This window comes from Patiria miniata, unplaced genomic scaffold (assembly GCF_015706575.1).
Source record: "Patiria miniata isolate m_02_andy unplaced genomic scaffold, ASM1570657v1 HiC_scaffold_1, whole genome shotgun sequence".
In the NCBI taxonomy this organism is placed as follows: domain Eukaryota; kingdom Metazoa; phylum Echinodermata; class Asteroidea; order Valvatida; family Asterinidae; genus Patiria; species Patiria miniata.
This window is the reverse complement of record NW_024037047.1, coordinates 36,400,074-36,421,829: the sequence shown is the minus strand read 5'-3', so window position 1 is coordinate 36,421,829 and position 21,756 is coordinate 36,400,074. Positions and strand designations below refer to the sequence as shown.

The window sequence follows — 21,756 nt, the reverse complement described above, 5'->3', positions numbered from 1 at the left end:
CTTGGTTTTTATAGCATTTTCGAACCCAAAACCTCCAAAAAGTCAGTGTAACTATATTTGCTTTATATTTCCAACCCCCCAATTCCAACCATTTCTGAAAATTACAGCAAAAGCAAATGATGTATATTCCCTTTCAATATTATCTACAATGCAGAAATATAACAACTTGTTAATATCAACTTGCTTTGGATAGATGCTTTCATAACATTCCTAAGACAGTTAACCTGTTCCTATTAGTTGAGAGCATCATGTGGGTGGTTTGAACTGCTGTTTTAACCCTCTCAGCTTTTTTACACGCTGATGTCAATAACTGATGGCGAGACCGTGCTACATGCCACATGCAGGCAGAACATGCCAGCCTCAACTCAGCGCACAGCATAGAAATGGCCCAAAGATGGAAAACAGCTAAACAAAATCATTGAAAATTTGTCAACCTTTTGACTTTTTATGGTTTTTGGCCAAAAGGTATCGAGCAGTTACGTACATGTATATTTAAACGTGATGTTTAAAACCACTCATTTATAACTGCTCCATCACACTATGGAGTACCGAAGTGAATACATCACGCACACAAAATGCGTGTGAAAGACATTAGCGCGCGTGATTCAGCCCGTGAATCAAAACGTGCGTACTCCATTCGTTTGCGCTACACTGTCTGGTTCCAAATGATGTCACACTTCGGTACTCACTATCCTCGTATTAAATAACATACTTTTGCATCTGCATACACTAAATACAGGAGTTAAGTTTGCAAATAATTCTTTAAGCAAAGAAACCAAAGCCCATTACCAAAAATATCTTCTTCTTTTTTCATGACACCAGCAAAGGCATTAATTACTCGTGTTTCAGCAAGAAGAGTACATTCTTACACACTTTACGTTTCAGATTTAGATAAAGCACATGTAAGAAAGCCTGTTTTACAATTTGATTGCTTTTAAGCATTCCCTTGCAATACAATAGTAGAACACTCTTTTTAAGTGTGGTGATCATAATGGAAAATCACATCCTCTGTTATCTCCAAATGGCAAACCATAATATAATGTTCATGGTACAAATGCAACTCGAGAGGATTTGTTTCTACAATATTACTATAATTTTTATTTTTTATTGAAGCTCCCAATATATTATTATAACTTGTGTCTAGCTGCCATTCTTTCAAATAAGGGACAACAAAAAAGCAATAATTCCAGTGGGAAATCAACCAATTTGTTATCAAACTTCTTGCCGAAAAATCAGTAAAACTTGTAAACAGCTACATGTATTTTGATATCAAACATTGTGGAAAACCACAAATGTCCAAATGAAAGAATGAAAGCCATGAAGCAACTTCATTTAAAATCTATACATCAGAAGTTTTCTTTTAGCCTGCTCACAGAAGCTACATATATGAAACAGCAGCTCCATCTTGTTGCCACTTTTGTTTATGGCATTATACCTTGTGTCTGCCGTGTCATTTTGTACTGCCCCTCAGTAGCCACTTTCACACCCATGTTTATTTCCCTTCCCTGCGCCAATTTACAAACTAACTCTTAAAGACAAGATTTGATGTCTTTAAGGTCTCATTTGAAACGTGGGCCAGCTGTGGAAAAGAGCAGTTGTTTCTTCTTTCCTTTCTTGCCTCGCTTGGAAGAGCCAGGAGATGAAGTCACATCATCATCTGCAGCAAACACACAAGCAAGAGAGGCATGTCACGTAAGCAGAGACAGAGAGGCATAGGAATAATACTGGTAGAGCACACAGCAGACTAAAATGGCCCAAGTGCCAGTCTAGAGATAAGGACTTCGACTGACCAAAAGAAGATGTATCGTGACCTTATTGATGTACTGTCTGCGCTAATGCTATTGTCTTAGTTTCACCATAGAGCAAGGACCCAAGGAGTCAGAACTCTTGGGCGATTTACATTTTGACCATTAACATACCAATCCCTCGGGAATGTCTCTAGCTACAGCACTGTGACCGCAAGCCTCGACCATTCAAAGCGTGAATGCCAGCGGCCTTTGAACACGATGATCGTCACCGCCTTTTTAGTTGGTAACAACAACCTCCCTATATGCTGCATAATAAGTCATGTCACGTCGCTGCTCTTTTTTGAAAAATATATTTTACGACAAGATAGGTTTTTACAACTGCGCAGTTGTTAGATGTGAGTTATGAACTCAAGTTAGCAATGTGCAGTTGTTGGTGCTTAAAAGCGTTATCTGTCCCTGTAATTTGGAGATAAATTGGATTTCTTTCACATAAGTTTTCATGTATTTTCAGACATTTTAATTGGCAATATATCATTGATGAAATGTGTTTTTTTGGAAAATTTCACAAGTTTTCACACTAAAGGTACAGAGCATTTTGTTCTTCATGAAATGATTGTTTCAGTGATGTTGACCACATTGTTAGCCAGTATTAGCCAACTCCGAACAAACACTTCAAAATCATTCATTTTTAGCGATGTATGACAACTGCGCATGCGTATTTACCATGGTACTGTCTACGAAGCCAGGCAAACTCCTTTTTTTGGCATTAGTGAGCGCGGATCTCTATTGTGTCGAGATTAGCGTGGTGAGCAACTGAGCAAGCTGGCGCCAGGTGCTTTCTATTGTAGCTTTCGAGCGCGGCGACCATCATTTTACTTTTGAAGTCTTGGAGTACGAACTCCTTGGGTCCTTGCTCTATGGTTTCACCCTGAAAGTCCAGTTTCTTTTGCAACTGCTATTTTTTCTAGCAAAGTTATTTACTTTTGTACGAGACTTCCAATGAAAAAAATCCATCCATGTTTAGATATGGAAAAATGTATTCGTTAATTTGAATTTATTTGATGCTTGTTGACAATTCAGGAGCATCTCTTGGCCATTAAGGCACAGAAGCAAAAAGAACAAATTGAAGGAAAAAACCTTGTGTAGTCATAAAAGGTTTGTTTGAAGACCTGTAAATCAAAAAGTTGACAAGAAAGTTGACTTCTGACAGCAGAAATCATGCAAATCCATGCCATTTTGAGACATAGTCCTTAAAAAAAGCAAAACAAAAGCCACCTTCAATCGACAACGGAAAATGTGAAATAGGGGATGGGACAATGTATTTCAAATGGGTCAAATCTCGCAGACTAAAATTTTACATATATACACAGAGGTATTTGTTTTTAAACCTTCATCCAAAACTGAGACGATGACCTGACTTCTCAAAAAGTTAGGACAGTTGGCATGGAATGGCCAAATTGCCACGGGAAGGAAGCAGGAATAAAGACTTTGCATTTGAGATTTTCATGGATTCAAACATTAGATCCTCTTACTAATGAGCGCAACATAACACGGCACCAGTTTGCAGAAGCCTTTTATATGTTTTTAGCTATATTTCAGCGATGAAACTTTTCCGATTTTAATTGGAAGTCTGATTTTCAAAATCAAATTTCAACGAATGTGATGAAAATGGCACAACATCTGTATTGCAAGCGCAATTTTAATCTGTTCTACTAGTGGTCAGTGCACAGACTGTATGATAGATGCACGTAAGTTAGCCCGGATTGGAGTAGTTTACAGCTGGAAATAAGTTCGACTGCAATCCTATCCACAGGTTGACCGATTTTTTTCGGAGGTTTCAGATTTAGTTGTACAAAATGCAATGCATTAAAAATCACGAGGATCTTGAGGATGGCGAAGAGAGCATAAGTGATACATTTCAATAGTGTCCGATTTTCCCCCTTGTACGTTAGTAGTGGAGTTGTGTGGTTGAATGGACATGATTGTATGTTATGAATGGTGCACTTGTCTTTCGGACTTTTTCATCAACTTTCTAAAGTAAGAAGAAAACTTCTTTGTTTTTGAAGGAAACACTGAAAATTTTTCTCAACGTAAAATTTCGTGTGGATCTAAAATAAAACAGGAGGGAGGTGGTGTCCAGAAATTTGGCATGAAGTGCATTGTACATACGTACATGTGTAACTGCAGCTCGGCCCAGATTCCGGACACACAGTTTTGTTCGGCCTAGTTTCCGAGTTTTTTCCAATAGGCCAGTTTCATTTCTGATATTTTTAGCTAAAATGTTTATACTTTTTTTTAAATCATTTTTTTCCAATTGTTCACCTTGAAGATTTGGAATCATGTCATATGAGCATGGGTGGGCAGATTGTTCACATACTGACCTGTCTTATGACTAGCTGCCTGTATGGCAGCCTTGTCCAATGCAGCTTGTATAGCATCACTGAATGCATCTTTGTATTGAGGAATTGGGACATAGTCTTCATTAGAGCTGTCGTCACTACCATCGGGGCCTGTATTAAAGAACAAAGTTCATTTGGTTTCATCAAATAACCTACAATTGGGGAATGTCTAGGAGCGCTTTTACTCAATATTAGATAGAACTAAGAAATTGACTGACACAAGATTGAAACTTGCAATCTCCTGAAACACTATACAGGCATGCAACTGGGAAATCACAAAAAAAGAGGAAATTCAAATTTTTCCCAGACTTTGTACAGTGTTTTTCTATTTTCAATGGCACACATGGGAAGTACAAAAAGAGGAAATCAGCTGATCCGAGGAAAAGTTGCATGCCTGACTATACCTATTGTAGGAGACCACCACCATTGGGCTGGGCGTGGTATAGTGTTCCAAATGTTGCAGATTCGAATCAAACTCCAGCCACTCTTCCGTAAAGTATAAAGCGATCAAAAACATGTTTGTTGTTGCCATTTTTCAACCATTTGCATTTAAAAAAGTGGCCTCAGTAACAGTTGAAAATCGTTGGAGCTCAAGATAACATTCTATGTTTTACATTCTGAAGCTCACTGTAAGTTTTCCCCTCGTGGCATGAAACAGCATTTTACTTCTAGTTGTAAGAGAGAGGCAGGTGGGGTGAAGTAACTCGCCCAAGGACACGGCACACCGTTAGCAGCTGGATTCAAATCCCTGACCTTCTAATTACTCTTCACCAAACACTATACCATACTTCCAGCAGCACAATAAAGGAACGTCTCAAAAGTTGGAATGCTTGGAACGTTCCAACATGGAACATCACCTGTTCCAATAAGCCAGTTCGGTATTTCAACTGCGCATGTGCACAATGATATGGGTTACAGGTCATTCGGGATAATTGAATGTTTGAAAGGCGCATTACCGCTTGCCAGCAGAATGGGCGTGCGCGTAACATTGTGTAACATTACGTAACATCACATCAGTGATGTTATCCCGAATGACCTCGAGTCATTGAAATACCGAACTGGATCATTGGGAACACGCCTTGTTTCCACTGGGAACACGCCTTGTTTCCACTGGGAACACGCCTTGTTTCCACTGGGAACACGCCTTGTTTCCACTGGGAACACGCCTTGTTTCCACTGGGAACACGCCTTGTTTCCACTGGGAACACGCCTTGTTTCCACTGGGAACACGCCTTGTTCCACTGGGAACACGCCTTGTTTCCACTGGGAACACGCCTTGTTTCCACTGGGAACACGCCTTGTTTCCACTGGGAACACGCCTTGTTTCCACTGGGAACACGCCTTGTTTCCACTGGGAACACGCCTTGTTTCCACTGGGAACACGCCTTGTTTCCACTGGGAACACGCCTTGTTTCCACTGGGAACACGCCTTGTTTCCACTGGGAACACGCCTTGTTTCCACTGGGAACAGCCCAACGCAATGTGTTTTCGCCAGGGAAGGTTGCGCTATGCGCGTGCATGTTTACTCCGGAATAGCCTGTTCCAGTTTGGAACATGCTGGGAATGCACAGTGTTCCTTAACCCTAACCTAACCTTACAGAGTGTTTTGGCTAGAAACCCTGCGAAACGCAGCAACATGCAACACTTGTCTAAAGTGACAAGCCTGCCCAGTGCAGCAAGATCCATCAGGCCCAAAGTCTCGAGGCCAAACTTTCTCAGAGTCCGTGGTCCCCCAACGCAGCAGGATACAACTGAGGCATTGTTCAATGGGACTAGCTCTCATTGTCTCAGAAGTGGCTGTTTATGCACTGGTGTTGATAGGTGAATGCATCAAAGTGCTCCAGACTTTTCCACCTGATGCACTGTGTTGCGTCTGGCAGGGTCAGGGTTAAAGGAACGTTTCATACGGAACAGGAACGTTCTGACTTTTGTGATGTTCCATAAGAATGGATTAAAGTGCTCTACCTGGGCCTGATGCTTTTCTGATCTCTCCTGGTGGCTTGTCAGTCAGGCTTCTGGCTCCCCCTGCCTTTTCCATCTTAGGCCAGTTACTAGTCTCTGCTCGAGTTTTACCTTCACGCAACATCTGTGAAAATAAATCAGACTCCTATAACACTGAACACGAATGTTTTACATAACAGATTGATAAACCAGAATCTTGCTATGCTTAGCCAGAGTCCTTCAGTACTGCTTTTGCATTTGGATCTGGGAATGAAATCTAGCTGATCAAAATTTAAACCTCAGAATTGAGGTATTTATAGCATCGGCATTACCAAGATAACCAGCATAATTTGTTGAATAACTGGCAAACTTTCTCAAATTGGCTGATAGCTGTAACCGTCGTCACATTAAGGTAACCAAACCACAAAGTTTAGACCAAGGAATGAGCATACAATCTTTAATAGGTGGTCGAGGCTGATGATGCTACTCATTCTTCTTGGCAGTTACTGCTTAATTCTAACCCTCCTGGATCCTTCAAATTCCCCCAAGAAGCTATGGGAGATTTTGAAGGATGAAAGAAGAAAAGTCTCAGCGACAATTACTTCACATGGGGCTGATGCCCCTTGAAAGTGAAAGTGGAGGTTTTGGGTAGATTAACCCTAACTCCCTAGCATAATTTACTAGGAACCATACCTATCCAGGCAAATTCCAACACCCACATGGGAAATCATACACACACACTGTTGGACTTAGTTTCTGGACGTACGCCAAACACAATGTAAAAGACCATCTGTTTAGGGGTACTGTACCATTCTAACAGATTTTAACAACACCTGCCATTGGACTTTGATCATGTTGATGGGTTGAGTTCGGTTAGGGTTAAGGAAGGTTCCAAGAAATGTCTATAGGAGTTAGGGTTTTTCTTTCTTACAGACAAATCTTTCCATTTTGGGGCTTGAAATCTCCTCGACTGTGAGATCTGTACCTGTGCAAACGATGGACAGGAGGCTGTGTGCTCCTCTGCACTGGCAGCTGATGCCCAGCTTCCAATGACAGGCGATGGACCACCTGTACTATCTGAGCCAAGTCCACAATGCCCAGATGCTGAAAAGAAGCCATAGAAACGTGATGTTAATATCCATGACTACTGCAAGTAGAGGGTTTGTGGTTAATACAGTGGAGTCCAAATGCAAACATCTGTAACCTGACCAATTCAGGTTCTCTTGTTAGACTTGTAAGATCATGTCAGCTTTAATTCCTGTGGCACATTCTTCATTTGCCTGGTGCTGGACGGTACTGCCTCGCATCCTGATGGTTTGCTGCAGCCAGATCAAATTACATCTTTGGCTCAAGATTGCAGCAGTTTCAGCAGTTTCAGCAAGCTTGTGGTTACCTGCTGTGCAGTCAACAGATGATGGTATACAAATAATGAATGTTTGTGAGTGCAATGGTAAGAATAATTTCATGAGGTGACAGATGAAATGTTCCATTCCACGAGGCGAAGCCGAGTGGAATGGAACAATTCATCTGTCACCGAATGAAATTATTCTTTCATTGCACGAACGTGAAACAATCATTATTTGTTTTATATAACAACTGAATAAATCCTTGTCATCTGATTGGTTGACTTTTAATAGCCAATTTATTCAGGTTGAAAACTGTTTAAAAGTTCGACAAGTTCATCAAGTTTATATAAATGCAAACTGTTCAACAGGTTGAGAACAATCATATTCAATTTATCTCGATTTAAAACAGCGCCACCACCAGCAGCAGTGACACCATGCAATTGAAGTTCTATTCACCGTGCAATAGAACTTCCATTGCACTGTGCGCTGCGCGCCACGTGCGCGTTGGTACGAATAATTCAATGACATGTGATCAACGATCCACTAATCAGATGACGGGGATTTATTCAGGTGTTGTATAATGGAAAATAAGCCAGTTTGGTATTCCAAAATAGTCTGGTGCACAACATGATGCAAAGATTTTTATTTCGGGATAAATGCAGCAGAAAAATGCACACAAGGCTTTGGGGGTCGTGGTTACCGAATCTGCACTCTATGTAATTTTTCGTGCAATCCAAAAGAGATGGAAACATTCGTTCGCTCAAAAGTTTGGACACACAAGACACTTAAAAACACTTTGCTGTCCAAATATTGTTCGCAAATTGTTACTTCAGAACACGACAAGAAAAATCGTCAAATCTTGATGTGCACATGCACAGTTGAAATACCGAACTGGATTATTGGATTATTTATACCTTGGGCCAGACTTCCATATGCAGTCTCCTCCTGGCTAAGACTTGTGGGTGAACCAACTGACGAAGATGCTGGCGAGTCTAGTGAGGTTACACTGGATGATGTCTCAGAGATGACGTAAGAAACATCCCCTGGTACAGAGTCTACACCAAAGGAGGGGAACTGGATGCTGCTTTGCAAGGAGAACTTTGGAGGAACATCTGTGGGGATGAGAAAGGTCAATTCAATTCAATATTTTATTTCATCGCAATGAAAAAACTTTAAAAGTGAAATTCATCTTCCCAATGTCCACATACAAAAGAGTATACATGTATTGAAACACATGAAGAATTTACATTAAAGTGACAAGACAATTTTTAAAAAAAAACCAAAGATTAAAACAAAATAATACCCTACTTTGGGAATGTGAAGTGTAAAAAAAGAAAAACAAACAAAATAGGTAAGAATCTATAAAAAAAAACTTTCTGAAGCCCGGTTCATACTCGGCGCGAAAGCGAAAGCGAATTTGTGACGTCATGGCAAGTATTCGCGCTGCAAATTCGTACAAGTTGAACATATTTCAACTCGGGCGAAGTTCGCTGCGAACAAGCCATGATGTCAAATTCGCTTCGCATTCGCATTCGCGTGAAGTATGAACCGGGCTTTATTGAAAAAAAAAACCAACAACTCAAATCTGCAAACCAATATGCTAAGTTTTATTTTTAAAAAGAACTCATCTAATTTATAAAAACATTGCAAACAGTATTTATCTGATAAAATTACAATTGTAGAGATGAATAGCACTAGGTAGACAAGGAAATGTGAACCAGTTTGTGTGAGTGGGGAGTGCATGAAATCTTCCTTTTGCCCTTCAACGTCGGTGAAGGGCAAAACCTAATTTGAAATCTTCCTGATCGGAGTATGTGTACAGATGAAAATGGAGAGGCAGTTTCGTTCTCCGGTTTTTACTTCCAAACCAATTATCTGTCTTGCATTTTTTGTGATCCGTTCAATTTTCTTCCGGTTATTTACAGTTAAGTTATTGTACCATACTATGCAACTAAAAGAAATGATTGACTGAACAACACTCTGGTAGAATAGATGCAATATTGAATCACGGACATTGAAAGAATTTAACCTCTTGAGAAAATAGAGCCTCAGGTTGGCCATGGCACATATTCTCTGCTAATTTTTGTTCCAATTTATTATCAAGGACTGTCCCAAGATACTTGTACTCGGTGACATTTTCCACTTGTTCATTTCTTATACCAACAGGCCCAGCATTAGCATTCAGCGTTATTGAGACTAGTGCAGTGCCCGTTCAAAACGTCCCCGTTTGGAACTGGGAAATTGCTTGGCGTTTGGTAGACCTACAAACGTGGCAGCAAAGAGTGCAGAGACCAAATAACAGTGCGACGTATCTATACCTCACCGATGTGTGATCGTGCCCTTCAAAAATTGGTGGAGGCCCAACTCACCATTAGGCGATATTCCCCTTGCAAGAAATGATTGAGCCCATACAGCCAACCACCATTTGCATGTGTTAACCCGGCCGTACCCGTGGCGCAGTATAGAGTGCAGCGCCCGTTCAAAATGTGCAGCAGTGCGTGGCGCTGTCTGTCTAGGTCTCGTTCAAATGACGTCATTTCCTACAGGCCGTCCAAGCGCATCAGCATTTTGAGCATCAACTTGCATAACTCACATCGGCTGCTTCGTATTTTGAACACATTTCGAGCAACAAGTGCGCGTGTTTGGAACATTTTCAACACTGCGCAATGCGCGCTTGTGTAAAATACGCAGTTGCAGTTCTCCTACAGAGATGGCCGTCAGTGAGCGAGCCCTACACGTTTGTATGGTCTGGGCCTCTGGTATTTTGAGAACCGTTCATCCAAACAATTTCAAACTTAACACTGCACATTCTGGGGTCCTGAGCAATACAGCTGATGGTTTTCAACAAAGGTTCTAGAGACATTCGAAATACAGACAGACACACAGAGATTCCTGGAATTATAGTTGAAAATGTCTTCAGATTCAAACCTGTAATTTTAAACTGCTGATGCACATGTTTTCGTTGGTTTTGGTTCTGTTTTGTTCAACAGGAGTATCCTGGCCTGGACACAGACAACGCCACAATATCCTACCACAGAAAAGCTTCTGGATTTCAAATCAGGCGCTTTCGTAAAGTTACTCACATTTGCCGTTTCTCTTGTTCTCCTTGAGTTGCATCTTGCGCTCTTGTTTCTTCTCATTGCGGACTTTCCTCTCCCGTGCTTTTTTCCTTTGCTGGAAATCTCCTGTTGAGCAAAGATAAACATCTTCTTTAGCCGCATGATAATGAGTCTTACCATAATGCTGGTTTGATTTATGTCACATCTAATAACGGCTCTAGTTTGCCCTTTTTTTAAACATTAGAATATCGGTAAAATTCTTCAACACTTAATGCATTAAAAAACTTTAAGATTGGATAACATGTATTCTTTTTTTATTGACTGGTACTAAGTATATGTTTCGTATTTGGAATACAAACCAAAAACTCTCTGAAGAATTATGATGTCAATATGGTGTTACTTTTTCTTGTCTTTAGTAATCAGAATCACTTTTGTAACTGATCTTGCAAAGGTGTACATCAAAGATGCTTTAAAGGTCTTTATTAAACCCTAACCTTCCCAAATCCTCCCAAATCCTCTTTGCAAAATGGATGATTTTGAAGGATTGAGGTTATATGGCAAAAATGTGTGGCTGATTTTGGAGGATGCACTGTGTCAAGGTCTTGGGCCGGACCTTGTGTTGTTTATGCTCAGCTGTGCATAAATGTAGGCCTATATTATACTTGAAATCGTACGCACTGCTCCAGGATGTCACTGGCTCTGCCTCAAGATACAGACAGTGATTACCAGAGGATTTTGCAGGATTGGGGCAGTGGTCACCCCTCCAAGGACCACATTCAAGAAATAACAGGAGGATTTTGGAGGATTGAGGCTGCATGCAATTTTTACATGGAGGCAGTTGGAAGATTTTGCAGGATTGAGGCTGCAGCCAAACAAAAATGCGTAGGGAGTTAGGGTTAATGACGTTGCTTTATTTACATACCTGCAAAGTATTGCAGGGTTGCCTTGGAAACCAACGGTGGTTTGAATTCCAGCTCACAAATTCCAAAGTCACAGGTCAGTGGAAGGTGGAAAAGATAACGCAGACGGCGACGGAGTGCCTGGGGACAAACATATATCGGAAATGATTAACAACCTTGCAATAAACCATCTCTACATGCGTAAGACTTGAAACTTTGCATGGTGGTGGTAATGGTGTGAACTACTGAAGGTTTGCGGTAAACCATGTACATGTAGAAATCTCTTTTGGGAAGATGTGTGGTTCTGGAAAGAACCGGTGGGTTGTAAAACTTGACATTCCGATCATTATGCTCTGATCGTCTTCAGGAGATCTGAAGACAAATCAGAGAATACTAATTCTGTAAATAACTACATTTATTGTGTGTCATTTTAGAAGGCCATTTTTCCAGAAAAAAAAAAATCTTTTACTTCTTTTTAAAGTTTAAGCTGATTTTTAACAGTTTATTTTAGTTTAAATGTATTTTTAATTGACAACCTGTTTGGAAAGCAGTCTGACTAAACCGGACTGCCCTAAAATAGATGACACTAAATAGTCGTGTGCCTGGCAGAAGGGCATATGCATGTACACCCTTATGCAATAGCACGTAATGACCAAAATTTTCCCAGCAAAAGGGCATATGCAGAAAACACCATCTACTTTGATGAAATTTAATCATTTTGTGTCAGAAATTAACGCAAGTTGTTCCCAAACTCATGATTCATACGTGTGACAAATTCGTACGATTTATAATACGCGCCGGGGAACATTACACTTTTCAATGCAATTTTCTTCAAAATGATTTTTGCGTCAGAACAATCATATGCCCTTCTGCCGGGCACCCCGTGAAATCAAATAAATGAAAGGCGTAAACATTCTCCAAATGTGTGGAATATACAATTGAAGGATTTACTTTTCTAAAATGTAATTTAGATTGTTGGAAACAAACGCTAATGAGTGCATAGAAAGGGAGTCAGAACACTGAAATCTGAATAATGTGTGTAAAAGTTTTAAATTTCAAGCACCTCATTCATTGACATGTGTTCCACCTCTACAATCTTAGCTGTGATTCTCTCTGGGCACTGAGCAAAGCTTCCATGCTCGCGGATCAAGCAGCGAACATTCAGTGAGTGTAGATACAGATGCTGGCCATCTTCAGCTGATGGGGAGAAGAAAAAAAACAATATGTGCAACAATATCCAACTGAATTCAAATAAGAACCCTGCTAAAAGCAACAAACTACAACAGTGGATTCTGTTGCATTGTGCAGTGAACCCAGTGCATACCAGCCTTGGCACCACGCAGTAACCCTGCTAAATGCAACAAACTGCAACAGTGGATTATGTTGCATTGTGCAGTGAACCCAGTGCCTACCAGCCTTGGCATTACGCAGTAACTCTGCTAAATGCAACAAACTGCAACAGTGGATTATGTTGCATTGTGCAGTTAACCCAGCGCATACCAGCCTTGGCATCACGCAGTAACCCTGCTAAATGCAACAAATTGCAACAGTGGATTATGTTGCATTGTGCAGTGAACCCAGTGCATGCCAGCCTTGGCACCAAGCAGTTACCCTGCTAAATGCAACCAAATGTAACAGTGGATACTCTTGTATCGCCTTGGCACTATGAGCAGTTACAAATGAAATAATAACCCTGCTAAATGCAACAAATTGCAACAGTGGATTCTGTGGCATTGTGCAGTGAACCCAGTGCATACCGGCCTTGGCACCACGCAGTAACCCTGCTAAATGCAACAAATTGCAACAGTGGATTATGTTGCATTGTGCAGTGAACCCAGTGCATACCAGCCTTGGCACCACGCAGTAACCCTGCTAAATGCAACAAATTGCAACAGTGAATACTCTTGTACCGCCTTGGCACTATAAGCAATTACCCTGCTAAATGCAACAAGATGCAAGTTGCAACAAAGCATGGGGACTTAAGTTGCCAGCTAAATACATGAGTATGCAACAACTTTGTACCTTTGTTGCTTTCTGTTGCATTTTAATTTAGCAGGGTTAGGGTTACCACAATCCTCCAGGGCATTTTGTCTATGAAACCCTGCCCAACAGAACAACATCCAACAGTTGTCAAGCTAGAAGTGTAACAGGATCCAACACATCAAAAACCCAAAGGCCAAACTACCTTAGAGTCTGTGGTTGGCAACAGTAACAGGATACAACAGTAGCAATTGTCCAACTGGACTAGCTCCTAATGTGTCACAATTGTCAGTTAAACTGACAACTGAACTGAATTATTGTTAATAACTATGAGTGGATTTTTTTCTTTCGATGGATCATTTCGTTTCATTTATATTTCTAGAAAAATTACAATTGATTTTCATCTGCAATTTCATCAGTTTTTAAGTCGGCAATTTCATCTGCAATTTCATCAGTTTTTAAGTCAGCTGATTGTCTGCTAGTTCATTGCTCCCACTCATGTGTGAAAACATGTTGAAAATAGCATAGGTACCAACGATACAAGCGTTTTACACCGTACGTACCGTACGTACAAAGTCATAGCACACTCCCTGTGGGATATCACGTATGTGATATCCCACAGGGAGTGTGCCATGACTTTTTATAAACTTAACGTGTGATCATTCTAGGCCAATGAAAATACAGTATTCAAGACAGAGGTATAACAATGATGTTTACGCACAGCAACTTCAACCAAACAGAAACAATAACCCATATATTATTGTCAGGGAATACTGACAGGTACAAACCTTGATAGAAGTAGTAGACATGATCCTTGCCGTTAGCACTGCCTCCTGTTGCTCTGGCTTGATCCTCTGGGCTAGATGAGGCAGAGGTGTAATGCTCCTCACCAACCTTCTCAGTGTCCTCCTCAGAACCTCCTTCAGTCACGCCCATCTCCTCAGCGATCAGGCCTGGTGACTGATGCCTTGCCACGGCTTCACCAGCTGCATTGATGGCCTCATCCTTCCCAGAATCCTGTTTGGGAGCAGGGGACACTGCGATGTCCTCAAACGGCTCCTCAACCGTGAATCCTTGACTTTGACGATTCGGATCATGATCTTCTGCCAGATCCAACTCTTCATCAGAGAAGGCAGAGGAATAATGCTTGTAATTCTGGAAAGATCAATTATGAAACAATTTAGCCAGTGCTGTTCAATATTACTCTGGAAAATTCACACATACATAAATATAGATCCAGTTATAGTGGCCACTTCACACTTAAAGGTACAGTCCATCATTTGTAATTTGTGCATTTTGTTTGTTTGAAGCAAAAAAGTGCTCAAAATCTAAAGAAGGGTGCTGAACAACTAACCTGATGAAGTTTCAGCTGCATATTTCAAGAAAAACAACATTCTAGAATCACAATTTAAAATCAAAAGTTGCTGAATCATGTTTTGAATTGGGCCTGACTTCAGCATCCGAGACACATTCTCACTAGCCGATTGTCGCTTCATGATGTCGCGCACTGATCTGATGAAATATAGAGGGCGCGCGCGTGTGTGCGTCATGTCAATGCTTGCGCGCGCTTCGCCCGATAAAAAAAACGAACTACTAACGGAAATTTCCAACAATGTGTCTTGGCCTTCTTTTGTTGATTTCTTCAAAATGACAGCATACCAGAAAGGACAATTTCACAGGGAGTTTAGTTCCCTTACTATCTTTCAACCAAGTATGTTTTTCAACAATAATTACATAGTTACTTTTTGGATAGCTGCAAATGATGGACTGTAGCTTTAACACCAATATTTATTGCAAAATGAATGTGTTGTCAAACATCACGACTAAAGTTCAATTGTTGATGTCAAGAGATTGGCTTTTGCTTTGCTTTCACTTGAATATGAACTGGTTATCCTTTGAGACTGCGTACCTTACAAGATGGCGACATCATAGGTACTGGCTCATCAACATCCTGCCTTTCAGTATCGTCTTTCAGATTCAGACCTTACAAACGAAGCAGTTACCAATGTTAACAAAGTGTGTCTGTTAATTAATGAATACAAAAGCATGTTCTCTCTGACAGTCTTCCCGGCCCAATTTCTTGGCTCTGCTAACCACAGAATTCTGCGCTTACGGCAACAAATTTTGTGCTAAGCAGAAAAATTCTGTGCTGACCTGTAAGCGCAGAATCCTTAGTTACGGGATCTACGCATGCACAGAAGCAAAAATTCCTTGCTAACGCGTGAAATACGCTTACCGTAAGCACTGAATTCTCTGATATAGAAAGCAGGGATTTTTCGGTAACGGTAAGCAGAGCCAAGAAATTGGGCCCTGCAGCTGTACACAAGGCCAAACTTGTTACAAAAAATCACATGATGTGGTCATATGAAACAGACGTTTACAGGCAAAAAGGCAAATCGATCTTTTAATTTTTTATTTCTTAATTCATTGTTATGTTTTGTAACGCAACCTGTTTCCCGCATCTATGGTCAACATGACAAATACCGCTAGTCAGCAATCACATCTCATGAAAAAAAGAACAGCTAATCGATTGGATATCAATCAGCCAGTTCAGTATCTCGATAAAGTAGTCCATGTCAAAGGTCATTCTGGAACAAATTGTTGACGTGATGACGCCCAATGCTACGCAGACGCCCATACTGTTGTTATTAACACGCAAGCGTCATGCGCCCAACTTTGTGCGCATTCATGCGCCTCCAATGAGCATTCGATTATCCTGAATGGCCCGTGAAATACCGAACTGACTTATTGACATCTACAGCCTGTCTCCAAAAAAATGGTACAATCGATATTAAATCTCAACATTAGTAAGTCGTTTTGAGCATCACAGTAAAGAAAAAAGACCAGGCTTTCCAATACTTTTTGTTTCATCTCATTTGTTTTTGTCAATCCAGAGATAACTCCAGTTTACTGCGGAACACAAAAATCGAGTATGTTTCTTTTGCCAACTTGCAATCTTTTGTGAGCTTCAAGACAGCATGGCACAGTACTCGAAACAACTCTGCCCATGCATAAAAGTGGCACAAAATCGATTTTGGTGTATCGCACTAAATTGATTATATCTCTGAATTGACAAAAGCAAATAAGATCAAACAAACACTATTGGAAAGCCCAGGCTTTGTTCTTTAATATTATGCCAAGTAAGAATGACTTATTTTGAAATTTCATATTTAACCAATTTTTTTTCTGATTGTACCATTTTTTTTTAGACAGGCTGTAGTTACCGTATAAATTTCAGAAAACAGTGACACGATCTGTAGAGTACAACTGATCTTTGATTTGACAATCAAATCGTGAGATTTTGAAAATCGGAAAGAGTTATTATGTCAGTAGAAAACTTACCAACAATATGAGAAGCCAATGCCTCAATCTTGTGCACTTTGTAAATACTTTCCTCTCTTTCCTGAGGGAAAAGAAGAGCGCAAACAATTGAATACAACTGAATCAAGGTGGACATATATGATGATACAAAAAGTGTGTTCTTCATGAGAAACACCGTTTTTAACCCTTTGGTGCACAGAATATTTGGATAAGATGCACAGATCAAAACGTTTCTTGGGCAGTAGCTAACAACAGCCCTGTGCACATAAGGGTTAAAACAACTGAAATCTGGGACACATTTTTTGGAGTTAGACAGTTGAGGTCAAGATTGAAAGAGACACAAATCACAAATTACGACTTCCTGAATGTGCCAAAGCTATTAGCCACAGCGTCTTCACGCGAGCGTCAGGCATTGTTGGCGTTCGAATATGTTCGAATTTAACTTGCGATGGTCTCCAAGACTCTTCCCTGCTCCCAATAACTTTGGATCATTCGAAATATGCAGTGGACAGACGGGGAAACAGTCTAGGTCTCCCCCAACTCTCCTTTTCTGGCCGTTGAAGGAGTACTTGTGCACGAAGCCCATAGCTTTAAATTAATGAGTACTACAATAGGTCCAAAATGGTACTCTACCTTGATCATCCTCAGAGCTGCTTCAGTGAAACTATCTTCTAGTTCCTGCAGAAGACATGAGTTGAAAATTGACAAAATATTTCAAAACCCAACTTTATCTTTTAAACAACTGGGAGAAACACAGCAATACTTTCTCATCCCAATGCCCCACCCCTTATCATCGCGTCAGTGCAACAAGGTTGAAACTCGATTCTGCAACAAAGTCGTATCGCGCGAATACCCTCCATGCAACGAGGTCGTATCTCGTGCACGTGACGCCCACTGACTGTGTGTGTACATCTGGGCTAGTTTAAGCGAGATACGACCTTTTGACATTCAAAACTCGTGTTTCACGTACATGACGTCACACACCATTTTAGAAGATGTGACCTTGTTGCACGGACACAACTTTACGTTTGTATTTGTCACAAGTCCCTAGGACAAGAACTTTGGTCTTTTTTGCAGTGCAATTGAAACTGGCTGCCACACTTTTAGACAAGGGTGCCCCATGGGTAGGGATTCAGTCACTCTGACAAAGACAATCCCCATTTCTAGGCCAGGGAGGTAGGGAACAATTGATGTTAAAAACTAATATTTCAAGACTTGAGTAGAGATGGTATTTCAAAGCATAAGATCCTCTCACACTACACTGCCACACAGTTATGAATGAGCTATTACACTGTGTAAGTTTCAATGCTGAATCATATAACTTATAACAAACATAAGATTAACCCTAACTTTCCCAAATCCTCCACAATCCTCTTTGCAAAATGGAGGATTTTGCAGGTTTGAGGCTACATGGCAAAAGTGTGTGGCTGATTTCGGAGAATGCACCGTGTCAAGGTCTTAGGCCAGACTTTGTGTTGTTTATGCTCGACGTGCATACATTTAGGACTACATTATAATTGAAATCCTCTGCACTGCTCCAGGATGTTACTGGCTCTGTCTCGACATATCGACAGTGATTGCTGGAGGATTTTGCAGGAGTAAGGCAGTGGTCACCCCTCCAAGGACCACCCCTCAACTAAGAAATAACGGAGGATTCTGCAGGATTGAGGGTTCATCCTAGCAAATATGCCTAGGGAGTTAAGGTTAAATAGCATTCTTGCAAGGGCAAAATTTCAAGAACCGCAACACTTGGAATTCTGCACTGTAGACCGCTATTCATGCTTACTGCAAGCATTGAATCCTTAGTTACATTCACCCAAGTGGAAAGTCCTTGCTAACACGTGCAATACGCTTACCACTTGCACAGATTCACCATTTTTATAGTAAGCAGAGTCATGAAATTAGGCAAGATGTCAATTCAGTACACATTGTCAGTTGCTGATGCCACTTTTTTGTTAATGGCTCACAGATATCAATGCAAGTGTGTGAAATAAAGAAGCCACAGCCATAAGCCTTGTGCATGAATACTAACCCCGTTCCTTTCCTGCAGTTGAGCCTCTAATGCTGCCCTCTCCGGTTCAATTATCTAAAACAGAAAACAATCAAACAAACCTCTGAGAAGCAAACACAGGAGTATATTTTATTTATTTTTTATTTTAACTGGGTAGCCCATTCAGTGGAATCCACTGATCTCCCATGGGCCCCAGTAAAGAGAAGACAATGTGAAGAAATTACAGTTTAAGATGTGGGAGGAAAAGCCCAGAAGAATGTTCTGAGGAAAACCCACGGAATCAGGTCAGGACTGAAAACCCAATCCACATATTGACCCAGGCGGGATTCGAACCCAGGTCACAGCGGTGGAAGGCGAGGAAAGTACCGCTACGCCAACCTGACTCCCCAACGCCAACCTGACTCCCCACTTTGTCATGACAACATAACAAGCACTTTAGTAGTTTTGGTTTTATTTTAAGTACAGTATTGAATACACGAACAAGCAACAAAGGATTTCTACTGAATGTGAATGATATAGTGGAAACTTAAAAGCGCTTAATGTGAATATCTGAAGGAAGTTGAAGGGGTCTTGGACTAATTCAAGGATGAAGGCCATAGAGCTATATTAAATTACTAGAGCGCTAACTCATGTACAAAAGTGATGCCTGCTGGGCGCATCCATGCTTGTACACAAACCTATGGAGAACTAGAAATTTTGTACATACTTTGTACGTCTATTTGCATATCTGTGTTTGTATTCCATACCGGTGCGTTATCGAAGCCGATACGCCCAAAACCGACACGCACGATCAGCAAATGAGCATGTTATTTTGCTCTACGCAAACAGCGCAACGTGTGCGCGTCCCTCCTCTGCAGATGCTTTTCGCCGTGATGTTTTTTGAACCGTCATGACACGCTCAAGTTGTTTGCGTATCTTCTACTTGCACGATGCATTTAGAGTACACTTTTAAAATTCAATCCATCTATTTTGATTGTGTTCTACAAACATGCACATGAATTCAAAATGTCTGTACCCACAGCGGCTTCAAAGCGTCTCCGCGCGCAAGAATGAGGAGTAAGCGCTCTAGAAATTTATTATAGCTCTATGACTATGACCTATAGATGTCAAACCTTTACCTTCTCTCGGACTTGCTCTGGTGAAGCTAACAATAACTTGACCATGCACGTGACAGTCGGATCATCTACAGGTGAAGAAAATACCAACTTCTTCTTTAAAAGAAATCTCAATTTCCATTTAAGATGTAGTGTCTCTGATGTTTTTTATTTTTACCCCGAACACTATTTTTCTAACAATACAAAAGTAATTTACTTTTGAATGAGACATCAACAACAAGCGCCGATGTTAAATTTATGAATCGTTACTCGACTCGAACCCACAACCTGCAGAAGTGCCCACAGATCTTGAATTTGATACTCCAGACCGCAAGCCACAGCACTACATGCTAAACGCATCAACATGTAACACTTGTCAAAACAAGAAGCCTGTCCAGTGTAACAAGAGCCATCAGTCTTCAGACTGTAAGGTTGCCAGATGCAGCAGGGACAACATTGGCATTGTTCAATGGAACAATCTCTCATTGACTAAGAATTGGCAGTTTAAGACCAGGTGTTAAAGGGGCACTAGGTCCTGAAATCCCCGAAAATTTCATATTTTGGATTGTTTACTTAGCCTATTTCAAACATCTGGTTGAAAGGAAACCAACCTAATGTCTTACCGTTCCCGAGAAAAGACGAAAAAACCTTGGTTGTTTACGTCGGACACAATGGAGTACGAATACATTTTTCGTGTCGTTCTCAGTGTACAATATACACGTTGTGTGTCTCGGGAACAGCGGTGACCAATCACCAATGCAAAAAAATATGGTTTCTTCAACGTCCACAAAAGGCGAACACTTTACGAATGAAATCACAACTAGCATCAAAACAGCTCGAATTTATGGGGTCGCAAAAGTGGACCCCGAAATTCGTTTACGCACGCATAATACAGGAATAACACAAAAAAGGCCCAGTTTTTAATAGTTGTGTGGATGTTTATATCCTACTTTTAAATGTTCTTTCCGATTAACATCATCTCATTCAAAGCGCGTTTTGTAGCCCAATTGGGCTGTTCCAGGACCTAGTGTCCCTTTAATGGCGCAATGCAACAAGGACTGACAGATTTTCACATCCGTTGCAGTGTGTTACATCCAGTAGCCTTTAGGATTAAGGAAAGAAAAAAGGGTGTTTTACCCACCTTCAATGGTGAATAGCTTGCCATACTCTCTGGTAGAGTGTGGCTGTGTGATGACTGAGCCCTTCTCTCGTTTCATGAGACGAAACGTTATCTCATCACCCCGACTGTAACCATGGGTTTCCTTGGCAACAACACTGGAGAAAGAAAGAAAAAGCACACACTTATGGCTCCTTATACACTTTACATGGAGAAATTAAGAAGATTTAAAGGGAATGTACAACATTTGCTTTTGCTGCAATTTTCAGAAATAAATGGATTTAGAGGATTAGTTTGTTATAGCAAATATTGTTAAACTGACTTGTTTCACGTTTTGGGCTTGTAGATGCTGGAAAAACCAAGAAAACCAATCATGTACTTGTAGTCTGGTTCCCTGACCCCACTAAAGATTAAATGGAGCAATTTACAGACTTTGGGGAATTATAAGGTCAGAGAATCAGTCTAACAGGCTTGTACCCCTTCACAGGTGTGTAATCAATTGCCGAGAAAATGCGGAATAACTAATTATGAAAAATTAGGAGCAGTTTTTAAAGAAAAAAAAACATTTTTCCCCAATGCTGGTCGGCCGAATTCTGGAATATGGTCCGTGGAGGGGTGATCACTGCCTGAATCCTGCAAAATCCTGCGGCAGTGACTGTCAATATGTTGAGGCTTGGCCAGTGACATCCTGGAGCAGTACGGAGGATTTCAAGCATAATCCAGGCCTATATTTATGCATGGCTGAGCACAAAACAACACAAGGTCCAGCCCAAGACCTTGACAAAGTGCATCCTACGAAATCAGTAACGCACTTTTGTCATGTAACCTCAATCCGCCAAAT

General features: G+C 40.8%; 1 protein-coding gene across 1 annotated transcript in view; it reads right to left on the bottom strand.

The window, feature by feature from the left end:
- Positions 1-992: 992 nt before the first annotated feature.
- Positions 993-21,756, bottom strand: part of LOC119729487 (RING finger protein 10-like) — a 28,866-nt gene continuing 8,102 nt past the window's right edge. Inside the window, exons 7-21 of the mRNA XM_038202058.1 lie at positions 20,940-21,073; positions 19,823-19,887; positions 18,726-18,779; positions 17,327-17,371; positions 16,715-16,775; positions 15,282-15,355; positions 14,161-14,527; positions 12,456-12,589; positions 11,416-11,533; positions 10,518-10,619; positions 8,349-8,546; positions 7,074-7,192; positions 6,113-6,233; positions 4,130-4,258; positions 993-1,657 (exon numbers count right to left, since the gene is read on the bottom strand). Coding sequence (XP_038057986.1) covers positions 1,560-1,657; positions 4,130-4,258; positions 6,113-6,233; positions 7,074-7,192; positions 8,349-8,546; positions 10,518-10,619; positions 11,416-11,533; positions 12,456-12,589; positions 14,161-14,527; positions 15,282-15,355; positions 16,715-16,775; positions 17,327-17,371; positions 18,726-18,779; positions 19,823-19,887; positions 20,940-21,073 — 1,819 coding nt within the window. The 3' untranslated portion in view covers positions 993-1,559. The remainder of the gene's footprint in view (positions 1,658-4,129; positions 4,259-6,112; positions 6,234-7,073; positions 7,193-8,348; positions 8,547-10,517; positions 10,620-11,415; positions 11,534-12,455; positions 12,590-14,160; positions 14,528-15,281; positions 15,356-16,714; positions 16,776-17,326; positions 17,372-18,725; positions 18,780-19,822; positions 19,888-20,939; positions 21,074-21,756) is intronic.